Source organism: Lupinus angustifolius, chromosome LG08 (assembly GCF_001865875.1).
Source record: "Lupinus angustifolius cultivar Tanjil chromosome LG08, LupAngTanjil_v1.0, whole genome shotgun sequence".
In the NCBI taxonomy this organism is placed as follows: domain Eukaryota; kingdom Viridiplantae; phylum Streptophyta; class Magnoliopsida; order Fabales; family Fabaceae; genus Lupinus; species Lupinus angustifolius.
The window spans coordinates 12,957,222-12,968,814 of record NC_032016.1 but is presented as its reverse complement, the minus strand read 5'-3'; the positions used below and the strand labels follow the sequence as shown (position 1 = coordinate 12,968,814).

Genomic DNA, 11,593 nt, shown 5'->3' with positions numbered 1-11,593 from the left:
GTGTACAATAGCTCTCTTATTTTAGAAGAATTATCTTACAATTGAAACTAATGAAAATGGTGTAGCACATTCAAAATCTAATCTTTATATTTTCACTCTTATGTTTCAACCTCATTTTATCTCCAACAAGAGCAAGAATTATATATACTCTACAACAACCAAGGGAATCAAGAAGATTTCAAGGCTCATTTGTATCACAAAACCCCATCAAGTATATATTATGAGATATCCGCATGTTTTATAGACATTGCTAGTATTCAAGGTAGTGTTGAGAATATAAAGTAAATATTTTAATGAAGAAAAAATGTACGCACTAATAGTGTAAAAATTTTATATATTGTCAGACTATTATTCATCATTAACTCTTCAAGAAAGTAATATAAATCAATGATGAATGCCGTACTTTCTGTGTATAAATTTTTGTATTGACAATACATAAAGATTTATGTACAGTGTATTGTCACCCTTTATTTGGATTATTATTTTTTCAAAAGTCAATGTCAATGATGATTGAAAATGAATGATGGATCAGTATAAAAACTCTTACATTATTAGTGTATACATTTTTTTCTCTTACCATATATACTAATACACAAATATACTATACTAATATATATAGAGTAAATTACACTGACACCCGTGAGTTTTAATAAAATTACACAAACTACCCCTCACTTTTTTACACCTACACAAATCTCCCCTGATTTTTATACTTTCATTACACTGACCACCCCTGCATAAGAAATGAGTATAATATTTTAAACAAAAAATGTGATAAACACAATTAAGTTAAACAAAACATGATATATTGTGGAGACAAGTCCAAATAATATATGAGTCAATATTTCTTTATTATTTTTAGTTCATTTCACTATATTATAAGAGCAATTTAAACAATATTTCTTTAGAATTGTTGATGCATTTTGTAACAAAAAACAATATTATTTAGACTTGTATACATAATATATCATGTTTTGTTTAAGTTAATTGCATTTATCACATTTTTTGTTTAAAAGATTACACTTATTTCTTATGGAGGGGTGGTAAGTGTAATGAAAATATAAAATTAGGGGAGGTTTGTGTACGTGTAGAAAAGTGAGAAATGGTTTTGTAATTTCACTAAAACTCAGGGGGTATCAGTGTAATTTACTCATATATATATATATATATATATATATATATATATTATACTAATAAAACTATGAGTATAGTATTTCTAGATTCTAGGTGTGAGCCTTACCCATTGGTCATCATTTTTTCTTTGCCTTCTCAAAGCATCTTTATCTCATTTTGACAGTTAGTGTAAAGTGTAAACTATTTATTCTTCTTACTAAATCTTACTCAACCAAAAGCTAGCTTGAAGCTTCTTTAAGCCTTATTTAAGCATTGGATATCACATTTTTCTTAGAAGTGAAACTTATCTTAACACACTTCTCACGCCTAAGACTGGACTTCTATATGTGACCATCAGAAGGGTCAGATTCTTATTTTCAACTCCAAAAATTAACTCGTAACTTAGTATTGTCTAAATCTTATAAATCTCACACGATATCCTCATGTAGTATTTATTTTTAAAACATGTATAAATCACAACATATTTGAAGATAACTTTGTTTTTAAAGATGCTAGTATTCAAGGTAGTGTTGTGATTTATAAATACTACATGAGGATAAATATGTTGTGATTTATAAATCAAAAGAGAGTTGTGCAAGTTCAAATTTGTTTTTAAAGATGCCACGTGACAATAACTTTGTTTTTTAAACAAGCATATTTGAAATTTTGCATTATAAACAATTCAAATAAGGAAATTTCCAATAATTTTGCAAAATTTAAATCATCTGTGCAATTACGTCGTTAAATCACATTTCCTTTTACTAAAGTATTATACACTAACAAAAATAAACTCACTGAACATAGACATAATTACTAAAAAAACCAATAGAACATAAAACAATTTTATCTTAAACAATATCTTTAAGACACTGAATAGCCGCACACAAAAACGTCTCTCCTAACAAGTGTTACTTTCAGGAATTGAACCAATAATTTTTTAGTATTTCTAGAGTTTTAACAAAACCTTAAACCACTAGATCACTACCTTAAATCCACATCTTGAATGGTCTATTTTGTAATGAAAGTATGCAATATGCACAAACAATATAAGGTTGACCATAATTCAAACTTCAAAGTCCAATGCAAATTAGACCCATGAACTTTGAAGAATGATTAAATTCAACACATTTCTAAACTCAAATTAATCATCCAAAAAAAGAGCACAACATAAATTTCTATTAATTAAAAAAAACATAGATAATGGACAAGTCTCAAGTAAAGGTATACTAATAAATTCTCTCAGCTGTAGATACAGGACATAAAAATACAACAATAACTGTAATGTTATCTTTGCTTCCACGTTCTACTGCTTCAGTAGCTAACCTCTTAGAGCACATTCCAGGCTCTTTAACTGTGTCTTTTATTATATTTATGACTTCTATGCTGCTTAGGACATCCCAAAGTCCATCACTAGCCATAACCTTCAACAATTTTTATTACAAGCTTAATAATAAGGGTAAGAAATTGTTTTGACATAGAAAGAGTTTAATATCTACACATTGGCGTTGTGATTTTTTTACATAGTCAGTGTATCATTAATGTGTATTACTAATATTTAAGAGTAAATGAGAATTAATACATAATGTGTTGACAGTGTAAAAAACTCTTACTTTGTAGGTGCATAAACTATTCTGTCCTACAGCGTATATCACTTCATGTGTCATCGTCATCAGCTATGATTGGTTAGAAAAATACTTAATAATTAAACTTTTAATTTAAATTCATTTTTCAACCAATCACAGTTAATGGCACATAGAGTGACACACATTTGAGACAAAAGATGTGCCTCCTAAATGACTAAGATAACATAAGGATGATGCAAATAACATATACCTATACCAAGTTTTAATGTATATATATATATATATATTTCTTTAAGGGCTTAATCTTTTCATTCATCAAGGAACTTCAACAAAATAGAGGTCAATTATTCAGCTACATTTAATTAGTTAAGGTTAACTTAAAGAATCAGTATTTAATAATGTCCTTCAGTCTTTGCTCACAAATGCAATTGGAAATTTCAGAGGTGTTCAATAAATAGAATTAGTAAGGTTCAATATCTAATGATCTTCTGTTAAATACTTGAAATAGCAACTTATCCAAAGATTCAATGTATGCTACAAAGTTCATGCAAATGATAGTAAACAAGTGTAGCATAAAATTTCTTACAAGATATTCATCCTCTGCAGATAAGGTCCTCTCAGTTATCTCAGGTTCTGCAGTTACAGCTGGCTTAAGATCATCGTCGCCAATAGAACGAGTAACCTGTGTAAAAAAAACTGATTGATTTACATGAATGCAACAAAAAGTAAAATATTAAATCCTCATTAATATCATAGCCAGTGCTTGATTGTGTTCTGCAAATCATTTCTGCCAGAAGTTGAAACTGTTAGAATATAATATGACATAATATTTTGTCTTAGAGTGTTTTGGAGCATCCTAGATACTAAATTCCCACTAACTTCCAGAAACTTGTTAAATGGAAATCCAGAATTATGTTGATTACTCTCTTAAACGGAAATCCAGAATTATTTTTTAATTAAGTATAATACAAACTAGTACAATTTGTGTTAGGGAATGGACTTTAGCCTTGTAATCTTGACTATTTTCTTGGCATACAGGTTAAATTCTTAACCAGTGGCTCTTCATTACTTTCTCCATATAATAAGTATATTAGAGACATGTTATAGAGGGCCAACATGAGTGAAGCCAAACCTATCAATTATCACGTCCCCTATGGTTCATACCGTAAAACTAACTAACGGAGGTTCCAATCACTTTGACAATCCTTCATTGTACAAATCTATAGTAAAAAGGATTCTAAGATACTTAAATGGCACTCGGTCCTACGGAATCCTTCAAGCTCAAAAAGCTTTCCGTGAAGCAGATCCAAGCCAACTTTCAGACTGCAGATATTCTTAAAAGTCATTGTCAAACGAGATTATGTTTTCTTACCAAGAAACAGTTTTTTTTTCATGATGTAAATTCCCACCCTGAGATTCAAGGGGGAATATTAGGGAATAGAGTTTAGTCAGGTTTTATAATTAAGTGTTGTAAACTATCTTGAAAGGATAGTTAGGTAAAGTTGTTAGTAGTTTAGCTAACTGTGTTGGTTAGCTTGTGAGTGAAGCTAACTGTGCTGGTTAGCTTGTCACCGAAGCTAATACTGTTTGTAAGTTAGTCATAGAGTTGGATCTCATTGTAATCATAAGATAATTCAATATATCAAAACAAAAAACTTCAAGTTACTCACTCTCTCTTTCTCTAGGTAGTTACTCTTACTTGTAGCAACAACACTGCTTTCTAAATACCATAGAAGATTAGTATATAGCAGGAGTTGGTATTCATGGGAGCATAAAAGACAGCTCATGGCTAAAGTCCTAGATACATGATTCTTATGTAGGCTAGATACAATTATCATGGGATACATGATTCACATGTGGTTATTCTAACAAGGCTCATGGCTAAAGTCCTTACTGATTTATACAATGGGAAACTATATAAAAATGAAAATGAGGACAGTTAAAGAAAACAGGACCAAGGTGTCAATTTCACAACATGCATGTGAAAGAAACAAGTATAATTAAGCATTTCCAAGTATATGACATACACCATAGCAACCAATTTGAACAAACCTGAAGCGCAGGAAGACCAACCCTCCAAGTATCAACTTGCCAATGTACTTGGCCCCCATGTCGAATAACGCGCTCTCTCTCTTGAGGACAGCTAGCAACATGATCCTAATAATGTTATGATTTGATTAGTCTAAATGGAAATACAAAAAAGTACAGTGTTAAGCAAGTATTTGGAGGAGCTTATTTGTGCAATGAAACAACTTATAAAAATAAACTTCAGAAATAGTTTATCCAAAAAAATCCTGTGACCTTCCTGTAAGCTTTTTTTTAATAAGCTTATCAGAGAAGCTTATGAAAATAAGCACTTTTTAAGTTTATTACGAAACATATATTCAATAAGCACGTAATTAATCTGAAAACAGAAAGGTGTCTTGAGCACCAGCCAACACAGTTTACGATATTTTTTCAGCTTACCTTACTAAGAGCGATGGGATTACCAGCACGACATAAGATTGCTCTGCAATCACCTATGTTAGCAACAAATAGCTTGTTCCTGACTACAAGAGCAGCGATTGCGGTACAACCAGGATGCCAATCCTTCTGGATATATCTGTTCGATTTGCGATGGAAATCAAGCTCTTTTCTGAAGGCAGCATCTGTCCTAATGAACGCTTCAACCAATGCATTAGCAGGACTGCATATATATATTAAACAATTAGTTTCCAAGATATGAGGAAAATGACAGAAAAAGGGTATGAGTGAGAGAAGGGAAATCTAGAGTGACACATACCTGCCTGTAAAACCTAAAGTTTGCAAAAATGCTGGTACAGCTTTTGAAGAAAACTCTGCCGCTGCTGCACCTGTATATGTCACAATCATGTTTATTCAGTTACAGCATTACCAAGAATAGTCATCAAGGTCACTTCATGTATGATGATCATAATTATCCAAGTTATAACAATACCAAGAATTGGCACCGGGATCCATTACCGTAATATGAATGAGTTGTCTAATCCACGACAACATTTTGAGTTTTAACCAAACACTTAAAGAAGTTTTCAATGTCCCATTAGGAAAGGTATTTAACTATACCACCTTCCTAAGTCAAAGAAACTGCACCTCAGATTCTCAATTACTAGTTGGCCACAGAATATTTGTTCAGACAATATTTGTCAAATATTCTGAGGACCATTTTCTCTTGTTTCTCTTCCTTCTACTTTTTATAGGTAGCCAACAATTTGAAATCTAGTTTTATGAAGTAAGATTTTAAGACAGGGTCACATATCGTCTCCCTCACACAAAATTTGAACACAACTTCAAAATAACTTCTGATTCTTCCCTCAAAGTAGGCCAATAAAGGTTCCTAGAATGTATCCTGGTTAGAAAATTGTCTATACAGTAATGTTCACATAAAACGGATTCAAGTAAATATTTGAAAGATTTGGGGGCAATACCAGATTCGGAAAAAATTATGGAAAATTTCTTTTCTTTCCAAATAGAGGCAAAATAACTTCTTTTATTTCCAAATATTCTTTTACAAGAAAAGCAGCATATCAAATCCCCATACTGTTGTACAATAACAGCAACAACCAAGCCTTAATCCCACTATGTGGGGCCGGCTTGTGAGGGTAAGGTTGCATACATCTATCCTCCCCCAACCCTACTAGGTGGGAACCTCATGTACTGGGCCGCCACATACTTAAGTTGTGTTCTATAAAAAAAACTAACTTCTCTGTGATGTTCAGAAGTAGGATAAAGATCCATATAACTAAAATCAAAAGGAGATTTGCATACTTTCCTTGCTACAATACTATTTGCAAATTCTTTTTTATTTTCAAAAACAATTCTACATATTAAGAGATGCATTTTTCTTACACTAAAAGGAAGCCCAAGCGTAGCATAAAGAAAGTCTCACAATAATCAAAATGAATTATTTCCATGCTCCAATAGTAATTATGATCTATTCTTTCTTAAATTTGGTTAAACAAAACATGGATACTTATTAAATCGATAATTCATACCTCTATGACCATCAAAAATACCAAAACCATAGAGATCCTTTTCATTGCACATATGGGGCAGAACAAAATGAGTGTCCTCCATAGTCTCTCTTCGCCCACAGGTAGCATAAGATCCCCAAGAGAGTGTTGGATGGAAGGCCACAGGCTCATCAGAAGACTCATGCCAGGTTCTCAAATCAGAGTCAGTTGCACTAGAGACACTCCTAGCCAAAAGTTCACCTTGAGAGGACCAGTTAATACTCTCTTCATAAGGCTGAAGGGTCTCGTCCTCTAGCTGATCATCACGCAAGTTACGAGTTCTGATATATGTATCTTCGGCATTGTGTATTTTCCTGTCCTCCATTATGAAATCAAGTTCCTTAACAATATCATCAAAGGAAGGCCGTTTTTCAGGATTTTCATCCCAGCACTTCTGTATTATTGATAATAACCGTGATGGTATACCCAACTCCTCAGTAGCAAGGGCTGGCCGTAATCCATCAGAAACAACAGCTGATGTCAGTTGCTGCTCAGTATAGTTCATCTCAAGCACTGTGTGAGCCTGTCCACAGTATACAGACATCAAAGTCACTTTCACAAATATGGAAAACAATTTAGTATGATACAATTATTTGACCCATGCTTCTAACATGCAAGACAAGCAAAAGTCCAACAGTACAATTACGAATCTAACAATCCAACCACAAGCTTGATATTTTATTCGAAGATGACTCTCATGACAACTACACAACATAGATGATAGAAGTCTGATCTTGTCTGACACCAAATCTTAGATAGTTGGTGATCTAAGTAAATAAAATTGTGCTAATGGCTTAATTTAGTTAAGAATAATTTGAAATTCAGAATTATCATTTATATGACAATATTAGATTTCCAGGTTGCTGAGAAAATGAAATAAAGCTGAAGAAAATGATAGAAAGAGTTGAGAAAAATATAGCTTAGAAGAAATTGGATATTATTCTTCTGAATGATAAAGTTGTAACTCTACCTATTATTAACAGAAACAGTTAAACATTATGGTTCATTATAACCGTAACTGTAATAGTACACTGAGCTGGGGGTTACTTTTCTCCATGCTCCAACAGACAAACTCTAACATTATACTTTCCCTCTATCATGTAGAATTATACTGAGCATCATTTTGTTTCTTAGGAAATTGACCCTTTCCTTACAGCTTCAGTCAGTGTAAAACATATGAAATCGATTGAAAGTAGTTCAAGTTCAGCCACAAATAAAATGTGAATATTTCCTCTCATATACAAACAGTTATAGTAGTACTCTATATGCAGTCAATAAACTCAAGCCACCTACAGACAAGATAGATGGACTGACCTGTGCTTCCGCGCGAAGATCAGTATATGGCACAACACCAGTAAGAACTTCACTGCAGCAGTGCAGCAGATTCAATAAAGGATTTTAAATCACAAAGCAAACATTAAATTACAAATTTATATATATACACACATGTATACTACAATAGCATTGAAACACTAGTTTATTTGATAAAGGTAACTAGTATGTATCTTGTGCTTCATGCAGGTTTTTCGCGGTCCAGCTAGAATCTAGGAAGGAATAAATGAAAAGAGATGTTTGACATTGAAAACGAGAATATGGTTAGTTTAAGAAGGACATGTGTCATTCATTCATTACCAAGTAAAGGACTCAAATTTAATTGACATGGGAGGATAACTAGCTTGTGAAGGATTGGTACAAACACCTAGCAAGTTGCCTTCTAGCGTAACTAGGCTTGACAAGTGTTCGATGAAGTGGGTGTCTCATGGTTGGTGTTGCAACTCAGTAAACCTATGTGAACCAAGTTTGTTTATTAGCTTTTTATAATTTATTGGCTTTTATAGTAGCATTTATTTGTTTCCTTATTTTCAGGGAAACTGCTCTTTTATATTAAAGTATTCATTTCAATGAGAAAGTGTGAAGAATATTTCACAACCTTTTCAATTCTTCGACATCCAACAGTTACTTCTAGAAAAACCTGTGTCATGAGTGTTTATGTTTGTACGTATATTCTCGACTTGATTGAAAGGGAAGAAAAAAGAACTAGATGATAATACACCCACTGATTTATCGTAATGTCAACTGCTTTCATACAGAACGACGGTAAAATGTATGTTGGTGCATTTCAAATCTAAAATACCATTTTAAAAATTGAAAACCAAGCTATCTAATGTCAGAAACCAAAAATACGGTAGATGATTAACACCATTAACTGCATAACAGCATTACCTTCATTCCAGTTAACTTTTTCTTACATAATCAAACATTTTCTAGTAAATGGAACAAAACAAATTATCACACATTCTTACTTGATTGAGACCCCAAAACTGTACACATCAGACTTTTCTGTATGTAACTGCTTTCTTAATATTTCAGGTGCCATGTAAATGAGTGTTCCAACCATATTCTTTTTGTGAAAACCACCTGTAGGCTTTCCAGAAGACTTCCAATTCACAAAAGAAACTCCCTTAAGATCACTAATGTATTCGGCCAAACCAAAATCTGTGAGGTGTGGACAAAGATTTTTGTCAAGCTGCGCCACAGATACAAAATATTAGAAAGGTAACGAATACATTGAGTATAATATATTGAATGACAATACTATAAAACTAGAAAATCAAAAGATATGGGAGAGATTTACAAGAATATTTGCTGGTTTCACATCTCTATGTACAATCCCGAGGTTATGCAGATATTGCAAAGCCTTTGCTGGAAAAGGGAATTAGAAGGAAAGGCGAAATCTGTCAATCACTTTTTTTCGTATTGGAAAACAGTCAATCACTTGATATTCTTAATTTCTATATTCCCCATCATGATTAAAGTTGTTAATGAACAATGGTCCAAAAGAAGTTAAACAAAAACATTTACAGTGAATACTTCAAATACTTATAATTTTGCAAATTCTTTCGAGGCATCTTAATTTATTCAATAATTCGCACTAGGAAAGGATTCCTTAATGCCAAAAACGACCATTCGAAATTGCAACAAATAACATTGCAAATCACAGTAAATGCCACAAAAAAAACATTCATATTTATACCTAACTGAATTGTTATCATAAGCGTGTGACTGATAGTCGGGGCCCATTCTTCCACGTGTAACTTATGCGTGAGACTCAGAGATTCATAGAACTTGAAGAAAAACATGTAGTTGGGTGGCTTTGCATGGGCAGCAATAAGTGTAGCGATTCCCGGGTGATCTAGCTTGCTACATTATTTTACAAAAAAATGAAAATTATGAACCTAAACTCTCAAGATTTCACATTTACCCTTCAGCATACTAAAAATGCCACAGAAAATATTAAATTTCATTAGATAATATGCAAAAGAAACAGCCATATTGCTATATAAACAGATAAACATAGGACAAAGAGTAAGAAAGAGACAAACCATAGCAATTGTAATTCTTTATGAAACTTATCAATGTCATCTGAAATTGACAAGATAGGTTTCTTCACAGCAACCTTCTTTCCATCCAGTGTCCCTTCATAAACAACACTCTCTGCCCCTAAGATTACAATTACCAGTAGATGTTATAATACAAATAATCATTAACATTAAAATTACCATGCCACATTAGGTTAAAAAAAAGGCCAACCCGATGCACATCGAATGTTGTAGGGTAGCTATACTCATCTTTAATTCTGCTAGCAGAAATGTTATTTCCAGGATTTGAAATCGTGTTCTTTTAGTCACTAAGAATTAATAAAGTAAAGAGTAAAGACATATTTCCGTCACTTATTGCTTGTAACAATTTGGTCTCACAAAACTTGAAAAGCCCAAAATTATCCCAAAAATATCAAAGATGAGCCAAATAGTCCTTTTAGCATTTTTTTAGCCCTCATATGGATCATTTTGACTCACATTCACCGATTTTATATAACCAAGGGTATTCCTCACATTATGGATAAGTAACGAATTAATTCGGGAGAGTAGTTGTCCCTCCCAATAAATATGGCACCGAGCAATCAAACCTTAAAACTTTTGACCTATCTAGGTATCCAGTGGGCCTAACCACTAAACCAACGAGCACTAGTTTGAATTTATACTTTTCAGAAATGTACAAGTAGAAATTTATAAGAAGCATATTCGATATTCACTCTAAATTAAATAAATAGAACAAATATGTTTAAATTTTCTGGTGCCAAAATAAGTTGTTTGGAAACGGTTATAAGAAAGAAAGAGAATAAATTGAAAAAAAGGGAAGGGTATGTTTGGGTATATGGTTACCTCGAGCAATAGGAGAGAGAAGAGTAAAAGAGGAAGGAGGGAGATGAAGAGGAATAGAGGAACTGGAGCAGCATCCTCTAATACACCTGTTTGGTTCAACAATCTCTATCCCATTCCCCATTCCCCAACAGAACTTTAATGAATATGATTGGATAATATCATGGATACAAATTTCTTCCTTAATTCCTCACAACCCTTTTTCAGTTTTGTTTTTCGCTGTCTCTTCCACACGTTCCGCAAATATGTTTTTGTTTGGTTTGGTTTGGAAAGAAAATGAAGATATTTTTTGGTTGATTGGTCGAAAGAAAATGTACACAAAGGAGACTATATATATTTATAAAGGAAAGGATACAATAAGTCTTACTATCAATGCTAGACAATCAGAATTTAATAGTAATATTATATATACTCACCATTTATTTGTATTATTTTTTTGAAATGTAATTTCTTTTTATAATAATATATGTAGCATAGTCGATAATTTAATTATGAATTTCTAATTTTTTCTCTAAAAGCAACATTTTTTCATCCACAGAAGAACATCTTTTTTTATATTATTAAGGAGATTCCATATATTATGATTAAGGAACTAATTTTTTCTACGGTGTCTAATTGCATCTTCCAACAAGTATCACTCCTAAAA

General features: G+C 32.4%; 1 protein-coding gene across 2 annotated transcripts; it reads right to left on the bottom strand.

The window, feature by feature from the left end:
• Window positions 2,276–11,208, bottom strand: LOC109355050 (protein kinase and PP2C-like domain-containing protein). Of its 2 annotated transcripts, XM_019597959.1 has the most exons (12): window positions 10,951–11,208; window positions 10,111–10,228; window positions 9,762–9,928; window positions 9,363–9,430; window positions 9,031–9,254; window positions 8,042–8,093; window positions 6,710–7,250; window positions 5,479–5,548; window positions 5,163–5,382; window positions 4,749–4,853; window positions 3,283–3,378; window positions 2,276–2,534 (listed from the first exon to the last, which is right to left on the bottom strand). In XM_019597959.1, exons 1-12 carry the CDS (start codon window positions 11,069–11,071, stop codon window positions 2,340–2,342), a joined length of 1,977 nt encoding a protein of 658 aa, XP_019453504.1. In that variant the 5' UTR covers window positions 11,072–11,208; the 3' UTR covers window positions 2,276–2,339. The 2 variants fall into 2 exon arrangements, with proteins under 2 accessions (XP_019453504.1, XP_019453505.1); XM_019597960.1 differs by lacking the exon at window positions 9,762–9,928 and having other exon boundaries at window positions 10,951–11,065.